The sequence below is a fragment of the Mobula birostris genome, chromosome 16, assembly GCF_030028105.1.
Source record: "Mobula birostris isolate sMobBir1 chromosome 16, sMobBir1.hap1, whole genome shotgun sequence".
Lineage (NCBI taxonomy): Eukaryota > Metazoa > Chordata > Chondrichthyes > Myliobatiformes > Myliobatidae > Mobula > Mobula birostris.
The window spans coordinates 59,320,377-59,341,614 of NC_092385.1; the positions used below are offsets into that span (position 1 = coordinate 59,320,377).

A 21,238-nucleotide genomic window follows, 5' to 3' on the forward strand; every position below is an offset into this window, starting at 1 on the left:
CAAAGCCCTTACTGCACCAGGAACCACATTCCTACCTCTGAGCAGTAATATATCCAGAGACTAGTTTTCCAAAGAAGCAGAGTTGGACCTGTGACAGAACTTCAATCATACACCCAGACTGATCAGATCTACCTATAACAGGCAAGTTCTCTTACCTTGAACTTAGCCTCTGGAACAATAGGTCTATGACATTTTTCAAGTTTGCATTTCACTCTGGTTTTATGCACGTCGCTGATGTTTATTACTTATCTGAAGAGCATTTCAAACTCTTCGCCTCAAACAGGAAGGCATCATGGTCATGTGGATATGTGAGAGCTCCAAGTTCAGGGATGATACAGTACACTCTTCTGCTGCTCCAGAGGTCTCCATGTGAATCTACAGCCCACTAGAGTTGTATGTTCCCTGGACGTGCAACTTATTTTGCAATCTCAACCTGAAACTCATCATGGTAAATGCTACATGTTTGGGGAGTTCACATGTCACCTTCTTCCCCAGTTATATTTCAATTGTGAGACTGGACCCTGCAAGACAAGTACTACACCCTCACCAAAGTCGCTGGTGAACGCAGCAGCCAGGCAGCATCTCTAGGAAGAGGTACAGTTGCCGTTTTGGGCTGAGACCCAATTAGTCCTGACGAAGGGTCTCGGCCTGAAACGTGGACTGTACCTCTTCCCAGAGATGCAGCCAGGCCTGCTGCGTTCACCAGCAACTTTGATGTGTGTTGCTTGAATTTCCAGCATCTGCAGAATTCCTCGTGTTTACTACACCCTCATGGCTTGTTGTTTCTTCTTTTTCGCCCTCCTTGTGCCTCCAGCTGTGCTCAGATCAGAGAGTAAGAAAACACAAGAGTCCTATGTACACCTCTGCTTCACAACTGAGGTTCACGTTATATTAGTTCTGTAGAGTAGTTGCTAGAGGTTGAACAATTTCCCATTAATTCTGAGTATTCACTTCTGAGGGACAGTTATTGGAGGTGAGGTGCAACAATGCAGCAAGAAAGATTGCGATAGGTGGTGGGGCAGCTAGACAGCCCTGTCTGATACCAGTTACCATTGAGAGTGGTTCTGCCATGAGCCCATCGGTCACAGAGTCATAGACTCATATAGTACGGAAACAGACCCTTCAGCTCAAGTGCTTCATGTTAACTGAGCCGCCCCATCCAGGCTAGTCCTGTTGGCCAGGATTTGGCCAATAAACTTCTAAACCTTTACCTTTCCTTTTATTGGTTGTAATATTCTAGTCTACCTGCCAATGAAGAACATGAATAAAATGAAAATAAATTTCTGTGGGGATTGAGGATGCTCTCAATCTCTCCTTGCTGGTGGAAACAAAAGCTTCCTGAGTTTGAAAAATACTACACTGTCTGGTCTACTATACTGGTCTGGTCTTTGCATTTGTTTTGGAGCTGTCATGCAGTGAAGACTATGTGTACACTGTTACTCAGGGAACAGCTTGGAATACCAAGAACCTAGTGGAAAAGGTAAGATTCTTCTGTGCAGATTGATCAGGCCATCCCCCACAATGCTCATCAGAAAAGGTATGGCTTTTTTTAAAAAACAGTATCTGTTATATGTTCCAGCATCTGCATCAACTGACAATACTAATGACCTACGCCAGAAGCAGCAGCAGGAGATGGCATCAAAGGCTGTGAATATGTCATAGGCACATCCCTCTCACTGTTAGTAGTTATCTACATGAGGCACCGCCTTAAGAATATCTATCATCATCCGAGCCATTCCACCTTCTTACAATGTAATCTGAAGCCCCACACTACCTGGCTCAAGAGCAGCTATTTCTCCTCAACCATCCAGTACTTGAACCAGACTGTACCATCTTAATCATGACCTCAGTACAGCGACCCTATGAGCACTTTGTACTACAATTGACTTTGTATTTTTTGTTCGTCTTGTGTTCTTTCTCATAAAATTTGTGTATAATTTATGTCTTTTTTTTTTGCGAAAGCTGTTTATCTGATGCTCTCTACTTGTGATGTCACTGGTAGTTTTTCATTACACCTGTGCATATTTGTGCGTGTGACAATAAACATGACTTTGACTGAATATTCTTGAGCACCCCACTCCATTGTCCTACAGTGAAGGAGAAAGGCATTAGCTCAAACAATCACACTAGTCCTTGCTAACACATAGGTTTCTGGTACCGAAATAGTGACAACATCTTTTGGCTATGTAAATCTGCATCAACTGAGTACAGATGTTCTAGAAAGTTTGTGAACCATGTAGAATTTTCTCTATTTCTGCATAAATATTACCTAAAATGGGATCAGAACTTCACACATCCTAAAACTAGATAGAGAAGCCAATTAAATAAGTAACAAAAACATTTTACCTGCTCATTTATATATTGAGAAAAATAATTCAATATTACATACATTTGTTGGTACAAGTATGTGAACCGCTGGGGTAATACTTTCTACAAGAGCTATTTGAAGTCAGCTGTTCCAATCAACCAGATGAGATTGGAAGTGTGCATTGTAGAAGCGCCCCACCCTATAAAAAAGATGCATAAAGTCAGGTTACTGACAGAGCCTGCTCTTCTCAAAAAAGGTCTGTCTATGTGCATGATACCCCAATCAAAAAACTTTCAGAGGACCTTAGAAGAAGAATTGTACAGATGCATGAAGCTGGAAAAGGCTACAAAAGCATTTCTAAAGACCTGAGTGATCATCAGTCCACAGTAAAAGAAATTGTCTACAAATACAGGAAACTCAGTACTGATGCTACTCTCCCCAAGAGTGGGCATTGTGCAAAGATCGCACTAAGAGCACAACATACAATGTTGAGAGAGGTGGAAAAGAACCCAAAGGTAACAACAAAAGACCTGCAGAAATCTCTAGAACTTGCTACAGTCCCTGTTCATGTGTTTTCACTATAAGAAAATCACTAAAAGAGAATGGTGTTCATGGAAGGGCAGCATGGAGGAAACCACAGCTCTCAAAAAAAAATTGCTACACGTCTCAAGTTTGCAAAAGACCAGCTGGATGTTTTACAATACTTCTGGGACAATGTTCTGTGGGCAGATGAGACAAAAGTTGAACTTTTTGGCAGAAATGCACATTACTATGTTTGGAGGAAAAGCAGCTCTGCACACTAACACCAAAACCTCATCCCAACTGTGAAGCATGGTGGAAGGAGCATGATGGTTTGGGGCTGCTTTGCTGCCTCAGGGCCTGGGCAGCTTGAAATCGTTGAATTCAAAGTTTTATCGAGACATTTTACAGGAGAATGTTAGGTTAGCAGTCTGTAACCTGAAGCTTAATAGAAGTTGGATAATGCAACAAGACAATGATCTGAAAGACAAGAATAAATCAACAACAGCATGGTTTAAAAAGATGATTCATGTATTGGAATGGCTGAGTCAAAGTCCTGACCTTAATCTTATAGAAATGTTCTGGAAGGACCTGAAGGAAGCAGTTCATGCAAGGAAACCTACCAATATCCCAGAACTGAAGCAGTTTTGAAAGGAAGAATGGCCTGAAGTTCCTCCAAGACAATGTGCAGGACTGGAAGTGTTTGGCTGAAGTTATTGCTGTACAAGGGGTCACACCAGTTACTGAAAGTAAAAGTTCACATACTATTTCCAACAAATACATATGATATTGGATAATTTTTCTCAATAAATAAATGAACAAATATAATGTTTTTGTGTTATTTAATTGGATTCTCTTTATTTAGTTTTATGACTTACATGAAGATCTGATCACATTTTAGGCCATATTTATGCAGAAATAGAGAAAATTCTACAGGGTTCACAAACTTTCTAGCACCACTGTATATCACTAACTTACTTGATTGGTTCTACAGTAAGTCGCATGACCAATACCCAGTCCCCACTATGTGGAAAATAACTTTACCAAGCATGAATTCTTGTTTCTATAGCTGCATCTGAAGAGTTATCAATGCAAGCTTGATGCATCATCTTCTAATCTCACTGGTCATACTCTCTGTAAAGATGCTCATGCTTGGGATGATCCATATCTCTTGATAAACTCTTAGACTATTGATAAGGGCTGCCTTTTGTTATATAACAAAGTAACAACTGCAAATATGCTCATCAATTTGCAGGCAGCACAAGAAATAATTATTACTTCCCCTGCATTTACCTCTTGGTGTGCAGGTCACAACAAGATGGAACTTGATTACTTTCTTCAGCCAAATGATAACAGTGTCACCAACTTCTCTTCTATTATTGTAATGGTAATGGTTATTTGGTTGTTTCATGATGCATTACTGGAGTTACAGAATGTCAACATTTTGTGAAAGGTCTTAGGAAAAGTCTTAACCATAACCTTGTCCTTTATCTGGCAATCATAAGCTGCAATTGATAAAATCTAATTCCGCCCCTCCAACCTATCCTGTCATTCACTATGATAATAGCATCATCTCCTTTTTGTGCCATTTTCCAAAAGCCCTCAATTCCCACATCTTTCAGAGAATTATCTACTCCCCCTTTTAAGTATCTCAAATGATCTAGTTGCCACAAATGTCTGGAGTTGAGACATCCAGAGATTCACCACCATCAGTGAGATAAAGATCAGACATACTTCCATTTCCTTCACCTAGAGTGTTTGAAATCTAGAACTCATTTCACAAAGCAAGCGTGCTGTACAAGAGAGACATCAGCAACTGCTGTGTACTCTGCTTCCAGAGACACGGATCACCCCAGCACGCTGGACACAGTGCTCCAGCCCAAGGGTTTCATTCTCTAACACATGGACCAGATGGCAGCATCAGGTAAAGGCAGAGGTAGTCACGTTTGCTTCATGATTAACTCATCATGCTGCACAGATATTGCAGTTTTGTCTCAGTCCTGCTCCCCCAACCTGGAACATTTGGCAGTGCAGTATCTGTCAAGGGACTTCTCCGCTGTCATCCTGGAAGCAGTGTACATTCCACCACTGGCTAACCTCAGGCTGGCACTGGAGGAGCTGAACACTGAGATCAGCAGTCATAAGACAGCACACCCCAATGTCTACTTGATCATTATGGGGAGCTTTAAACAAGATTCCTTGAAGTCCTGTTTAGGGTGCTATAGTAGTGTGGCAGTTAGTGTGACGTTTAGGGGTGCCAGAGTTCCGAGTCAATTCCAACATCCTTTGTTAGCAAGTCTGTATGTTCTTTCCTGTGTGTGCGCTTCTGTTTCATTAGGGAACTCCAGTTTCTTCCCACTGTTCAAAGATGTACTTGTTAGTAGGTGAATAGGTCATTGTAAGTTATCCTGTGATTAGGGAAGAGTTAAAATCGATGGGTTGCTGAGTGATGCAGTTTGGTGGGCCGGAAGGACCTGTTTCGCACTGTATCTCTAAATAAACAATTCTCTGACAAACTACTGCCAACATGTCACCTGCAAAACATGTGGAACCAAAACACTTGATAACTGTTACACCTACATCCCGAATGCCAACTGTGCCATCCTGCGTCTGCACTTCGTCAGATCCAATCACCTGGCTGCATAGGTAGTGGCTGAGAACCAGAAATGGATGGTCAAGGGAGGTGCAATAGTGTTTACAGGATTGCTTTGAATTCATGGACTGGACCACATTCACAGATGCATCTTGGAATGAGAATGAATATGCCACAGCCGTCTCTGACTATATCAAGACCTACATGAATGAACGTGCACCTTCAAGAACATACTGAGTTTTCCTAAACCAAAAGCCCTGGATGAACCAGGAGATTCAGAGTCTGCTGAGGGCTAAAGCTGTGGCATTTGGGACCGGTGATCCAGACTCGTACAAGAAGTCCAGGCATGACCTACAGAAGGCCATCGTGAGAGTGAAAAGGCAATTCCATGTGAAGTTAGAGACATAATCAGATGCACGACAGCTGTGCTAGTGTTTGCATGCCATTACTTCCTAACAGCTTAAATGGCAATGATGCTTCGCTCCCTGATGAGCTCAACATTTCTTATGCACACTTTGAAAGGGAGAATGACAGTATATCTGTGTAAGTTCCCCAGAATCTGATGACCCTGTGATCTCTGTCCTGGAAGCCAACATAAAGACATTCTTCAAGAGGGTTAAACCTTCGTAAGGCATCGGGCCCTGACAGAGTATTGAAAGTCTCTGACAACAATTTGGCTGGAGTGTTCAAGGACGTCTTCAACCTCTCACTACTTCTCCACACTGCTAAGAATCCTGCCATTAACCTTTAAGATTTAAGATTCAAGATCAAGACTGCTTAATGTCATTTCCAGAACACAAGTGTAAATGAGAAAAATTGTTAATTGTTAAAAAATTGTTACTTGGATCTGATGCAGCACAAAAAAACATACAGAAAAGGAACATAATAATAAAACAACATAATAAATATAAATACATAATATAGCTTACATATGTAGACCGTATATGCATAAAGTGATGCTAGGCACAAGAATGTCTTTATAGAAGGTGACTGCAGGAAATTATGAAGTAGTGTGGTTGGGGATATGGAGGGGTATGTTAGTGGGTGGAGGTGTTGATGAGCCTTACTGCTTAGGAAAAGTAACTGTTTTTGAGCTTGGTGGTCCCGGTATGGATGCTACGTAGCCTCCTCCCTAATGGAGTGGGTCAAACAGTCTATGAGCAGGGTGGTTGGAATCCTTCATGATATTACTGGCGAGGATGACCTTGTACTCTGCCTTTAAGTTTGACCTTCCAAAGTGTATCACGTCACACTTTTCCAGACTGAACTCCATCTGCCACTTCTCAGCCCAGCTCTGCATCCTTTGTAACCTATGACAACCTTCTACACTATCCACAACACCACTAATCTTTTTGTCATCTGCAAACTTAATAACTCACCCTCATCCAAGTTATGTATAAAAATCAGAAAGAGCATTAATTCAGAAGGATGAATGGGTTTGCTGATGTCCGCATGCAATTCATACCAGCCTGGCCTGTCTAAACTGACCATAAACAAAATGGCTCTTGCAATCTCATGCATCATAACTGAGAAATATTTGTTAATAGCATTTAACATGCAAGTTAAATGTTTCAGGTGTATGATCATTTATGCATGTGGCAACCCAATAGGGCAACAACGTAGCAGTGCTCGAGAGAGTACACAGCCCAACTTTATATTTGGGAAACTACCATCATTAAAATTGTTGGTTTCAACTCAATGGTGCCCTATAATTACTTACAGTGACCAAGGCAGAAAGTGGCCTGAGATGGAATTTAGATTGGTTGCAGATATGGGTGGAGACATGACAGATGGATCTTAACCTGGCCAGATGTAAAGTATTGCACTTTGGTAGGTCAAATGTAAAGATACAGCACATTGTTAAGGGTGAGGCCATTAACAATGTTGATGAGGAGAGGGATCTTGGAGTCCAAGTTCATAGCTCCCTCAAAATAGCTACACAAGTTGATAGGGTGGTTAAGAAGGCATATTAGTCAATGCCTTTATTAGTCAAGGCATTGAATTCAAAAGTTAGGAATTTAAGTTACAGCTTTATAAAACTCTAGTTAGGCCGCATCTGGGGTATTGCATACAGTTGTGGTTGCCCCATTTTAGGAAAGATATCGAGGCTTTGGAGAGGTGCAGAGGAGAATTACTAGCATGCTGCCTGGATTAGAAGGCATGTGCTGTAATGAAAGTTTGGACAAACTTGGGTTGTTTTCTCTGGAGCAGAAGTTGAAGGGGGATCTGCTGGAGGTCTACAAGATTATGAGAGGCATAGATGAGTAGACAAATAGCATCTCTTTTTTCCCTCAGGGTTGAAATGTGCAATACTAGAGGGCATGCACCTAAGGTGAGAGAGGGTAATTTCAAAGGAGATATGAGGGGCAAGTTGTTGTTGTTAGTTAGTTAGGTTTTTTTTACATAGAGAGTGGTGGGTGCCTGGAATGCACTGCCTGGGTTGGTGGTAGAGGTAGATACATTAAGGACTTTTAAGAGATATTTAGATAGGCACATGAATGTGAAGAAAATGGACATTATGGAGGCAGAAGAGATTAATTTATTTGTTCATTTAATTAGTTTGACACAACATTGGATCAAAGGGCCTGTACCTGAGCTGCATTAGTCTATCTTCAAGTTAATTGGGCTGAACAATAATTGCTACCCTTGGAATTAAAATAATTGTCAGCTAATTTCTCTTCAACAACCATAAATCCTAAATATATAAATTTGATTACATGAACTAGCCTTCGTTTTGCTTCAGATGAGTCTTCTGACAATGAAGCGTTATCAGAATTTGGAAAATTTCGCCTTTCATTGTGATTATTCCATCCTAACTGCATAGGATACAAGGAATGCTTTACAATATTAGGTCTATTACTAACTTGAAATATCTTCAGTAGGACTGGGTCTACAGCTTGGTAAAAATTTTGGTCCTTGCTAATTCCGTATATCAATCCGTGATGTGGACAAAAGGTAATGCTCTTTGTCAATAGCTGCATCTAGATTGAGTTTACAATACCAAAGAAGAAACAGTTTTGTACAAATGGGTCACCTGAAGCAGAGCTGACCTTCAGTATCTGACCTTAACTTGTATTACATGTTGTTTAGATTTTGCAACTTTTTTCTCCACCTGTTACCTAAGGGAATAGAGTAGGCATCCGGCCAGCAATAGATGGGTTCGGTGTCTTTGCATTGAGCAAAGCCACATGCGAGTCATTAAAACAAATCTGTATATAAATTCCAGTCCTGATTAAGGGTCTCGGTCTGAAATGTCAACAGTTTACTCTTTTCCATAGATGCTGCCAGGCCTGCTGAGTTCCTCCAGCATTGTGTGTGTTACTTGGATTTCCCGCATCTGCAGATTTTCTCTTGCTTGTGATTCCTGTGTGTCTCAGAGCTATGTCAATGGTTATTATCAACACACGATCATTGACCAAAATGGTGATTTAAATCAATCTGTCCCACAACCTTCAGCCTAGAAACGTGCAAATTTCACGCTAGTTGTCTTTAGTTTAGAATGTACTGTATTACCAAATGCTTCTTTTTGCATTTGATTACATCTACTGAATGGTGCTTAGTCAAAACGAGTTTTCAGTATTCAAACAAATTAAATGGGACCTTGACTGGACTGCATAGTGCTCATAAGTTAGCTAATGTCACATAAGAGTCTTATAAACACTTCCATTAATAGCATCATGCTAACTGGAGAACAAAAACAAACTGCGAATATAGCCAGGATTCATTTTGTTTATTTGGGACACTACACTGCTTAATTGAGATGGGAGACTCTTACCAAATACTTTCTAACTAGTGTTAGTCGCATGCATGTACTCTGTGCTTAAAGCAAACAGTTTTTAAATAGCACCACTTGTTTGTGTTTGCGTTCAAAAAGCCATGACTTTTGTCACTGATAGTTACCAAGCAATAAGCAGTAAGACAATTCAGTACTGTTTTGCTCACTGCAATTTCAAGCATTCAGACTTGGAGATGCCAGAAACACCTGGGAGAGAAAATGAAATGGTTACTTCAACAAGTTAGAAACTGAAGAATTTGATGGCATCATCAATCATCTTCATTTTCATTGTAACACTCAAGATTTTGAGGATGCATTTGTTGAAAGCACTGTTTGAAAGTAGTGCATTATCCGCACTAGGTGTCTAAGGTAATTTTGTTCAGTCAATCAAAAGAACACAGCAGTATACACTGGATTAAATCCTCTTTCAATAACTATTAGGAACTAGGTCCCGATGAAGGGTCTCAGCCTAAAACGTCGACAGTACTCTTTTCCATAGATGCTGCCTGGCCTGCTGAGTTCCTCCAGCATTTTGTGTGTGTGGCTTGGATTTCGAGCATCTGCAGATTTTCTCTTGAATATAATACTGTTGTAGTTTCTGTAGTGTTCTAATTTATTCTGTATTCCAGTTAAATGCATAACTTGTTAAATGGTAGTTTGTCTTTTTTTTAATATATACCTTTTTAACTATTTCATTGAAACTGGCTAATTGAGACAGCCGCTTAATTGGGCCAAAATGTACTGGTCCTGATACCTCAATTAACTGGAATCCACTATATGTAAAACTCACTATGCTGATTTAGCTCATATCATGGATCCAAGCTGCAACTGATTTCAGCATACTTTGTCTTAAAAGAAAGCTAATTAAAACTCCTGTTCCTAATTTCAATCCAACAAGCCTGCAGTAAGGTGAATGCCAGATGCTCCACCATGTACTTCCCCAGTCGAAAAGCCTCCTTGCACCCATCAGTTCACACTACGGAAATGAGTTACTTAGGTGCCCGGAAATGCAGCAAGACTCACAACCCTTGAGAAGCAGGGTTGAAAATTCAGAGTAAAAAAAATAGTAATCTTAATTTGTTTGACAATCTGGCAAATGCTTGTCTGCTATTCCATAAAAGTGAGCTGAAACTGCTGAGGTTTGAGGTTTTTACAGCACACTGCAGCGTTAGATGTTTTAATTGCTAACAATGAATATTTCCAGAGAGCATTGCTTGTTACAGACTTTACCTTAGACAACAGCTAGGAAATGCCATTGTTACTTACCAAGGACTGAAATACCAGCAAGCCATATTTCTCTGTGTTGTCATCCAAAATTGTAAACAGTGTATCTAAAATGTCCTGTAAAAACTGGAAAAGAAAAAACAATTGTTACCATGGAGAGAATCCTCCGTATCACTGACTAAGCCTAAGACTATATACGGAAACCTCTCAGAAAGAGATAATCATTAAGAAAGAAAGAAATCCCCTTTAGATTCAATAACTAATTGGTTTAGACTGACTCTATAAAGCATCGGTTCCTATGGCTGTATTAGTTGGTGGTGGGGAGGTGTGGCGGGTGTGGGTAGTAGGGTTAAGCTCCACTACCTATTAAATGCCCCCAATGGCATGCGTTTCAAATAGCTTCTGACAACCAAGTTTAGCTCCTGGACTTCACGTATGGCTTAGTTACTAAGCCCAGTGGAACTGTTTCTACAGACAGAAGGGCAAAGGCAGGTTACTGGCACCTTAAAACTGGTTGCTTCAGGTAGATAGGGCTCATCAGCTGTTGGTAGTAGCTCATCTAGAAGGCAAATGTTGATCTCAAAATTCCACACCCTTGCAGCTATACCCATTTATGGGGAAGGCTTTGGGAAAATTCTGGAGCTGGATTCCTTAGGGCAGTCCTACACTGACCAGCAACTCCTGAAACACCACTGGTGCCGAATTGTATTGGTCTTTGATGTTCCTTTGGATTCATCAGCTGCATAGAGAGGAGGGGCCTACTGTACATGCAACAGCTTGCTCTCCATTTCGTATTGCCCTGGCTTGTGTATTGACTTCAATGCCCACAGCTATGACAGAACATCCAGAGTCAACCCCAACCAATGGAGGACCTCGCATATGAAGAATTACCCAGTCAACACCAATCTGAGAAAGGATTACAGAGTGCAAAGTATCACCTATGAATGGTATTGTTAGTTGCTGTCTGCTGGGCGTACAATAATTTTCTAAGATATCATGAGATGCTGTTAATCACTGATACTGAATGCTATCTATTTTCTATCACTGTGCAAAGGTATCAAATTAATTCACAACTGGGATCTGAATGCTCACTACAGTTAATAGCCATTAGGCAGAGGGAGTGGTGGGAAACTGGCACTAGTGAACCATGACAAGCTCCAGGTCCACCTTCAGGAGCTGGGCTGTATGCATTAATAATGGGTAAAGATGCAAAAAAAAACATATAGATAGACATGAAGCTGGCCAAAAGTTATAAATCCTTTGGAAGCAGTATATCTCCAGTCACGTGTTTGAACCACAGTCAACATTTATTGTTTTCCCAACATTTTTACTTCTTCAATTATATGCGGCCTCTGAGGCCCAAATCTTGAACCCATAACCACCTTTATAATCTCAATTTTTAACCTGTGCAGCTCAACATTACGTCATGAAGACCATTTGCCAGGTCAGAAAATTCTCATCACCTAAATTACATAAGAGTGACAATGAGAGGCATAGCATTATGAAGAGAAACTGTTGAAGAATATAGGCAGACAAAAGGAAAAGAAAGACGCAGTGGGAGAATGAAAGGATGAGAGGAAGGAGAGAGGGAGAAGTGAGAGTCAGAGGGTGACAATGTGCTTTGGAGAGAAGGAGAAAGAGAAGGGAGGGAGAGAATGGATGAAGAGGGGGATAGGGAGAAGGGAAATGGAAAGGGAAGAATGAAAGAGACAAACAGGAAGAGGAGATCAAGAAAGAATGGACTGCAGGAAAGGAGGGATTGAACAGAGAGAGGGCCAGAATAAGGAACACAGTGGAGAGTGTGAAATGGAAGGAGTGGTAGATTATGTACATGGAGGGGGAATAGAGAGAATGGAGGACTGCAGTGACAGCATGAGAGGAAGAGCTTGGTTTCATACTCATAGTGATGGGAGATTTTAGAAATTTTCAAACAGGAGAAATATGTAGAATTGAGAAGAGCAGGAATAGAGAAATGGGGGAAAAGGGGTTGAAGGAATGATCTTTGAATGAAATTCTAGATTGTTACAATTATCATCTGAGGATGATTCTGTACATTTCAAGTAATATGATCTTAATATTGACTTACTTTAACAATTTCTTCACCACTGACATGACGCAGCCTTCCCAGGATGTCCATCACTCTGTCTGGCTGTGTTTTCCACTTCAAAAAGGCAAGGAGATCAACTACAGCCAATCAGAAATAAATCATAACATGATAGAATGCACTGAAATTGTAACCATCGTTGCTCATCCAAGCTTCAACCGTAGCTTGTTAATTAATAAGGTGATGGCCAAATTCCTTGGAGTCTTGTTTCTCAAGGTACCTAAGTTCCCTACTGCCTGATGTTACAGGTTAGATTATTGGCATGTTGTATTTGGATCAGTGATAGAAGGTCTGGTTGCTGTAAATAAAATGGAGAACTGTGGCAGCCGTCAAGGCAAACCCTCTTCCACAGTTATCCATCATTGATTGTGGACAGTTTTCCTAAAATACCAAATGCCCTAATTCTGCTCCTATTGTCTTATCTTGAAGTCAATAAATAGGATCCATAAGCATTGTAGGATTAACAGCCTTGGCTTAATTTTCCATGTGGCATCTCAGAAAACCTTTTGTATGAAGCTCCTGGAATGTGTACAGGATCATGCATCTTCACACCCAAATGAACAATCACTTAGCATATTAAGTGCCTTTTTAAAAGCATTTCAATTTGAATTGCTGTGTGTTGCTCTGCCTTTAATAACAGGATTTGCTTCTGATAACTGTAAAATTGGTCAGGAAGTGGGGTGACAGAAAACCTTTATTTTCACAAATTGCAGTTTCTATATGCAAAAGGTATTCATTTGAGAATCAGTATTTTTCAAATTAAACAACTGAAAACATGACTTTCACCCTTTATTATTCAGTTAATAAAAGTAAAATCCTCTGACGCAGAGTTGTTTCAAATTAAAATGATGGCAAGTCCTACAATAGATACATCACTGAAAAGTATATTTAAATTCATGTAAAGGTCACTCCTGGTTTATGAGCGTCTAATTTATGGATAGCTTGTATAGACAATCAGTGTCTGGGAGACCAGTGGGATTGATTTGTCAGTTGCTGTGAGGCTGCAGGCATCTTCTGTCAGGTAGGAGCAGGACTGAGCATTCTCATGTGCCTTCACACCCCAATCGTATCCATCATCTCTCTCGAGATGCAACAATTAGGGACTGGTTTGAGTTATGTGGAGCTGGGAGTATAGAGCAGATTGTCTCTCACTGAGACAGTGAAACCGGCAGGCGGCCATTCTTCCTATTTCTGCTTGCATTCTCATCACCGCTGTTTCTGTGATCTTCTCCCACACAGTGGAGTTGTTCATTTTTGCCTTACGAATAGTTCAGGTTATGAACAGATCTCAGGCATTGTACCCTACTATAACCTGGGGACCACCTGTATGCATTTCTGAAATTCCACATGACACAAGACATGGCCATTCGATCCATCAAATTGATGCTGGCTCACTAAGCAATGCCATTTTCTCACTAATATTTCCTGTCACCTACCCATCTAACCCACATTCCTGTACTTCGGCCAATTGATCAACCAACCCTGAAGTCTTTGATATGTAGAAGGAAACTGGAACCCCTGAAGGAAGTCCACATAGTGAGAATGTGCACACTCCACACAGAAACATCAGAGATCAGAATGGAGCCCCAGTTGGCAGAGTTTCAAATGGTGATGAGGAGGCATACAGGAGCGAGATAGATCTGCTGGTTGAGTGGTGTCACAGCAATAACCTTGAAATCAATGTCAATAAGACCAAGGAATTAATTGTGGACTTCAGGAAGGGGCAGTCAAGGGATCAGAAGTGGAAATGGTGAGCAGTTTCAAGTTCCTGGGTGTTATCATCTCCAAGGATCTATCCTGGGCCCAACATATTGATGCAATTACAAAGCAGGCATGACAACAGCCCTATTTCATTAGGAGTTTGAGGAGAATTGGTACATCATCAAAGACACCAGCAAGTTTCTACTGATGTACTGTGAAGAGCATTCTTACTGGTTGCATCACCAGCTGGTATGGAGGATCCACTGCTCAGGATCAGAAAAAGCTCCAGGAAGTTGTAAACTCTGCCAGCCCCATCGTGGGCATTAGCCTCCCCAGCTTCCAGGACACCTTCAAAAGGCAATGCCTCAAAAAGATGGCATCTATCATTAGGACTCCCATCACCCAGGACATGCCTTTTTCTTATTGCTACCTTCGGGATGGTAGAGGAGTCCGAGGGGAAGCTTCTTCCCCTCTCCCATGAGATTTCTGAATGGACTAAGAACCCATGAACAATTCTTCAGTATTTTTTCCTCTCTTTTTCAACTATTTATTGCATTTAATTTTCTTTTTCTATATATACAGCTTATTATAATTTATATTGTTTTATTATTATGTATTGCAACATATGGTACTGTTGTTGTAAAACAACAAATTTCACAAGATATGCCAGTGATACTTAACCTAATTCAGATTTTGATTCTGAGCCACAGGAACTATGAGGTAGCAGCTTGATTAGCTCATGTTCTGCTAAAGGAGCTCAACAGGTCAAAAAAAAAAGTTTGGTTCTGCTTCACTCTAGCTTTGTGCAATTCAGGAGACTTGCAAGGCCAATGTGAGAATTGCCCAATCTTTCATAGATGGGGACAGGAGGTGCATGATGGTGCAGGCTAGTGAATTTGTGACATGATGCACTCCTACTACCACTTGTATGGAGCTAATGCATGGACTCCAGATTCTTAATACCACCCTGAATGCTCCTACTTATTCAATGCACGGCCCAGAGATTCTCTTAAGTCTGCAGGAATGCTGCACATCTTTAAGGTTTTCTTAGACCATCCTTGAATATATTCCCATCTTACTTCCCATAACAGAGCTCAGAAAAAGAGTGATTGGCTTGGAAGTCTAGTGGTGCAAACAATATGCCTGCCCAATGCAGCCAATTGTGTACTAAGAGGCTCAATGCTGGGGTGTTGGACTGAGAAAAAACACTGACGTTGGCTTGCTTGTTCTTTCGGGGAATTTAGAGAATATTGTCGAGGTATTGTTGGTGGCAATTTCCTAGTACCTTGAAATGTCTGCAGTAGGATCATCCAAGTCTCATAAATAAATAGGAGGGCAAGGTCACTGTTACCCAGAAGACTGAGTTCTATGCAAGATCCAAGGTCTTGACCTTCAGTTTTCCTTATTGACCAAAGATTGTGTTGGCGCAATGAACATAGTAGTTAAAATTTTATCATTGATATTTACTTCCATTAGCATCAAATACCATATATTCACACAGCACTAAGGCAAAAAAACTGGCTCTATGGCCCATCTACATGTAAGGGGTTTCTTCTTTTATGTTACTGCGTAGGCTAATCAAAATGGCTTCTTTGTTATGTTAACTGCTGAGAAACCTCTCTCCCTAGCAGCTTGTTTGGGTTATAAAGAGAGTTGTATTCATTTGCTACCCAATTGGGATAAGTGTTACTCTTTCTTGTGTGTCTGTAAGCTATTGTGATGCACGGGCTTTGGGGCAGAAGGCGCGATGGGGACAGAGAGAGTGGACGTGATGCTGGAAACTAGCCAATGGAATGGACACGGAGCGGAAGTCCGAGGCCCAGGGTCTTCAGCGAGGAGAGGAGATGGAGACAGACTCGTGTGGAGCGTCTGGTTGACCACTGTGGTTGGTCCCAGGCGGCGGGTCGAGGAGGTCGGAGGGGATCGAATGGTGGAAAGAGGACCCCGTTACTTCAGCTCCAACTGTTGTGCACGAAGTGGTTGAACTTTGATAAGTTTGGCACCCTTTAATTTCCTTTTATATTTTATCTCTATTAATTATAGTTCCAGTAATATCTATAAATTGTAATCATTTAATCGCATATGGTGTATTGTCTGTTATTTGGCGGGGTGGGGTACATCACACAGCATCCACACAAACTTGATTACTCAGTTTGGTGGGGACGAAGGCTGCTCCCCCAGACGAAAGTGAGTTGAGCGAGCCTGAGGCTTACCAAGGGAGCTACATACACAATGCTAAACTATTATTATGCCTATTCGTATTGACCTGCACCTGAACCATAGCCCTCCATACCCCTCATGAATGGCAGTGATGCTTCACTAGCAGATGAGCTCAATGCCTTTTATACTCACTTTGAAAGAGAGAATAAAACTACAGCTATGAAGATCCCTGAAAACATCCAATGACCCTGTGATCTCTGTCCTGGAGGCGGTCTTTCAGGAGGGTGAACCTTCGCAAGGTGGAAGCCCCGACAGAGTACCTGGTAAGGCTCTGAAAACTTGTGCCTACCAACTGGCAGGGGTATTCAAAGACATTTTCAATCTCTCATTGCTACGGTTGGAAGTTCCCACCTGCTTCAAAAAGGGAACAATCATACCAGTACCCAAGAACAGCAGTGTGAACTGCCTTACAACTATCATTCCTACAGTCCTGATCAAAAAGCTACAAAGCCTCTGTACCTCTCTCTGCAACTGGATCCAACCACCCAGGTCGTGCCCTCTTCTCATTGTCACCATCAGGAAGTAGGTACAACTGTCTGAAGGCACACACTCAGTGATTAGGAACAGCTTCTTCCCTTCTGCCATCTGATTTCTGAATGGACATTGAACCCATGAACATTACCTCACTTAAACACAAGGAATTCTGCAGATGCTGGAAATTCAAGCAACACACATCAAATTTGCTGGTGAAGGCAGCAGGCCAGGCAGCATCTCTAGGAAGAGGTATAATTGACGTTTGGGGCCGAGACCCTTCGTCAGGACTAACTGAAGGAAGAGCTAGTAAGAGATTTGAAAGTGGGAGGGGGAGGGGGAGATCCAAAATGATAGGAGAAGACAGGAGGGGGAGGGATGGAGCCAAGAGCTGGACAGGTGATTGGCAAAAGGGATATGAGAAGATCATGGGACAGGAGGCCCAGGGAGAAGGAAAAGGGCGAGCGGGGGAAAAACCCAGAGGATGGGCAAGGGGTATAGTCAGAGGGACAGAGGGAGAAAAAGGAGAGAGAGAGAAAGAATGTGTGTATAGAAATAAATAACGGATGGGGTATGAGGGGGAGGTGGGGCATTAGCGGAAGTTAGAGAAGTCAATGTTGATGCCATCAGGTTGGAGGCTACCCAGACGGAATATAAGGTGTTGTTCCTCCAACCTGAGTGTGGCTTCATCTTTACAGTAGAGGAGGCCGTGGATAGACATATCAGAATGGGAATGGGATGTGGAATTAAAATGTGTGGCCACTGGGAGATCCTGCTTTCTCTGGCGGACAGAGCGTAGGTGTTCAGCAAAACGATCTCCCAGTCTGCGTCAGGTCTCGCCAATATATAGAAGGCCACATCGGGAGCACCGGACGCAGTATATCACCCCAGCCGACTCACAGGTGAAGTGTCGCCTCACCTGGAAGGACTGTCTGGGGCCCTGAATGGTGGTAAGGGAGGAGGTGTAAGGGCATGTGTAGCACTTGTTCCGCTTACAAGGATAAGTGCCAGGAGGGAGATCAGTGGGGAGGGATGGGGGGGACGAATGGACAAGGGAGTCACGTAGGGAGTGATCCCTGCGGAAAGCGGGGGGGGGGTGGGGAGGGAAAGATGTGCTTAGTGGTGGGATCCTGTTGGAGGTGGCGGAAGTTACGGAGAATAATACGTTGGACCCGGAGGCTGGTGGGGTGGTAGGTGAGGACCAGGGGAACCCTATTCCTAGTGGGGTGACGGGAGGATGGAGTGAGAGCAGATGTGCGTGAAATGGGGGAGATGCGTTTGAGAGCAGAGTTGATGGTGGAGGAAGGGAAGCCCCTTTCTTTAAAAAAGGAGGACCTCTCCCCCGTCCTGGAATGAAAAGCTTCATCCTGAGAGCAGATGCGGCGTGAGACGGAGGAATTGCGAGAAGAAGATGGCATTTTTGCAAGAGACAGGGTGAGAAGAGGAATACTCCAGATAGCTGTGGGAGTCAGTAGGCTTATAGTAGACATCAGTAGATAAGCTGTCTCCAGAGATAGAGACAGAAAGATCTAGAAAGGGGAGGAAGGTGTCGGAAATGGACCAGGTAAACTTGAGGGTAGGATGAAAGTTGGAGGCAAAGTTAATGAAGTCAACAAGCTCAGCATGCATGCAGGAAGCAGCACCAATGCAGTCGTCGATGTAGCGAAGGAAAAGTGGGGGACAGATACCAGAATAGGTGTGGAACATAGATTGTTCCACAAAATATATTCTATATATTGGCGAGACCCAACGCAGACTGGGAGATCGTTTTGCTGAACACCTACGCTCTGTTCACCAGAGAAAGCAGGATCTCCCAGTGTCCATACATTTTAATTCCACATCCCATTCCCATTCTGATATGTCTATCCACGGTCTCCTCTACTGTAAAGATGAAGCCACACTCAGGTTGGAGGAACAACACCTTATATTCCGTCTGGGTAGCCTCCAACCTGATGGCATGAACATTGACTTCTCTAACTTCCGCTAATGCCCCACCTCCCCCTCATACCCCATCCGTTATTTATTTCTATACACACATTCTTTCTCTCTCTCTCCTTTTTCTCCCTCTGTCCCTCTGACTATACCCCTTGCCCATCTTCTGGGTTCCCCCCCCCCCTTTTCCTTCTCCCGGACCTCCTGTCCCATGATCCTCTCGTATCCCTTTTGCCAATCACCCGTCCAGCTCTTGGCTCTATCCCTCCCCCTCCTGTCTTCTCCCATCATTTTGGATCTCCCCCTCCCCCTCCCACTTTCAAATCTCTTACTAACTCTTTCTCCAGTTAGTCCTGACGAAGGGTCTCGGCCCGAAACATCGACTGTACCTCTTCCTAGAGATGCTGCCTGGTCTGCTGCGTTCACCAGCAACTTTGATGTGTGTTGCTAACATTACCTCACTACTTTCTGATAAATTTCTATTTTTTCACTGCTTATTTTAACTTAACTATTTAATATACATACAGATATAATTACTGAAATTCAGTTTATATATATTTATTGTATATTGCATTGTACTGCTGCTGCAAAGTTAACAAATATCATGACATATGCTAATAACATTAAACCCAATTCTGATTCTGATCTATATACATATTCAAACTTCTCTTAAATGTTGAAATCAAACCCGCAGCTACCATTTCCACTGGCAGCTCATTTCACCCTTCCATCGCCCTCTGAGTGAAGAAGTTCCCTGTTACTTTCCCCGAAAAATATTTTACCTTTTACCCTTAACCTATGACCTCGAGTTCTAGTCTCAGCCAACCTCAGTGGAAAAAACAGACTTGCATTTACCCTTCAAAATTTCGTATACCTCTATCACATCTCTCCTCATTCTCCTATGCTCCGAGGAATAAAGTCCTAACCTATTCAGCCTTTCCCTGTAAATGATGCAGACAGAGGTTTTTGCAGATCCAGGTGACTTCTTCCAGTTCCTCTTCAAAACAGCTTATTCTTCTTTTCTCATAACTATCTGCTCCTTGCTTCAGTCTAAGATCCCCTCGTGTTTTAAGAAGGCAACGATAATCCCAGTGCCGAAGAAGAGCAAGGTGGCATGCCTGAATGACTATCGACCTGTGGCTCTGACATCAATTGCTATGAAGTGCTTTGAGAGATTGGTTATGGCACACATCAACCACAGCCTATCGGTCAACCTCGACGCATTGCAATTCGCCTACCAGAGCAACAGGTCAACGGCAGATGCCATCTCTCTGGCCCTACATTCCTCCTTAGAATACCTGGAGAATAAAGACGCATACGTAAGGCTCCTTTTCATTGACTACAGCTCTGCCTTTAATACCATCATGCCAAATAAACTGATTCCTAAGCTCCGGAACCTGGGCCTTAGCACTCAGATCTGCAGCTGGATCTTCAGCTTCCTCACAGACAGGACCCAGGCTGTAAAAATAGGGGACAAGCTCTCCTCTACAATCACTCTGAGCACCGGTGCCCCACAAGGCTGTGTACTCAGCCCCCTGCTGTACTCACTGTACACCCATGATTGTGTAGCCAAGTTTCCATCAAACTCAATATATAAGTTTGCTGATGACACAACAATTGTACGCCGTATTTCGGGTAATGATGAGTTTGAGTACAGAGAGGAGATTAAGAACCCAGTGGCATGGTGCGAAGACAATAACCTATCCCTCAACGTCAGCAAGACGAAGGAATTGGTTGTTGACTTCAGAAGGAATAGCAGACCGCAAGACCCAATTTACATCGGTGGTGTGCAAGTGGAACAGGTCAAAAGCTTTAAGTTCAACTGCAGGCAACTGCAGGAAACATAAAGTTGTGGTGGTAGGGGATTTTAATTTTCCACAAATTGATTGGGACTCCCATACTGTTAGGGGTCTAGATGGTTTAGAGCTTGTAAAATGTGTTCAGGAAAGTTTTCTAAATCAATATATAGAGGGACCAACTAGAGGGGATGCAATATTGGACCTCTTGTTAGGAAACGAGTTAGGACAAATGACAGAAGTCTGTGTAGGCGAGCACTTTGGTTCCAGTGATCATAACACCATTAGTTTCAACTTGATCATGGACAAGGATAGATCTGGTCCTAGGGTTGAGGTTCTTAACTGGAAGAAGGCCAAATTTGAAGAAATGAGAAAGGATCTAAAAAGCGTGGATTGGGACAGGTTGTTCTTTGACAAGGATGTGATTGGTAGGTGGGAAGCCTTCAAAGGAGAAATTTTGAGAGTGCAGAATTTGTATGTTCCTGTCAGGATTAAAGGCAAAGTGAATAGGAATAAGGAATCTTGGTTCTCAAGGGATATTGCAACTCTGATAAAGAAGAAGAGGGAGTTGTATGACATGTATAGGAAGCAGGGA

General features: G+C 42.3%; 1 protein-coding gene across 1 annotated transcript in view; it reads right to left on the reverse strand.

The window, feature by feature from the left end:
* Positions 1 to 21,238, reverse strand: part of dock3 (dedicator of cytokinesis 3) — a 946,041-nt gene that overhangs the window by 218,641 nt on the left and 706,162 nt on the right. The window contains exons 19-20 of the mRNA XM_072280136.1: positions 12,506 to 12,603; positions 10,462 to 10,545 (exon numbers count right to left, since the gene is read on the reverse strand). Of these exons, the coding sequence (XP_072136237.1) occupies positions 10,462 to 10,545; positions 12,506 to 12,603 (182 nt within the window). The remainder of the gene's footprint in view (positions 1 to 10,461; positions 10,546 to 12,505; positions 12,604 to 21,238) is intronic.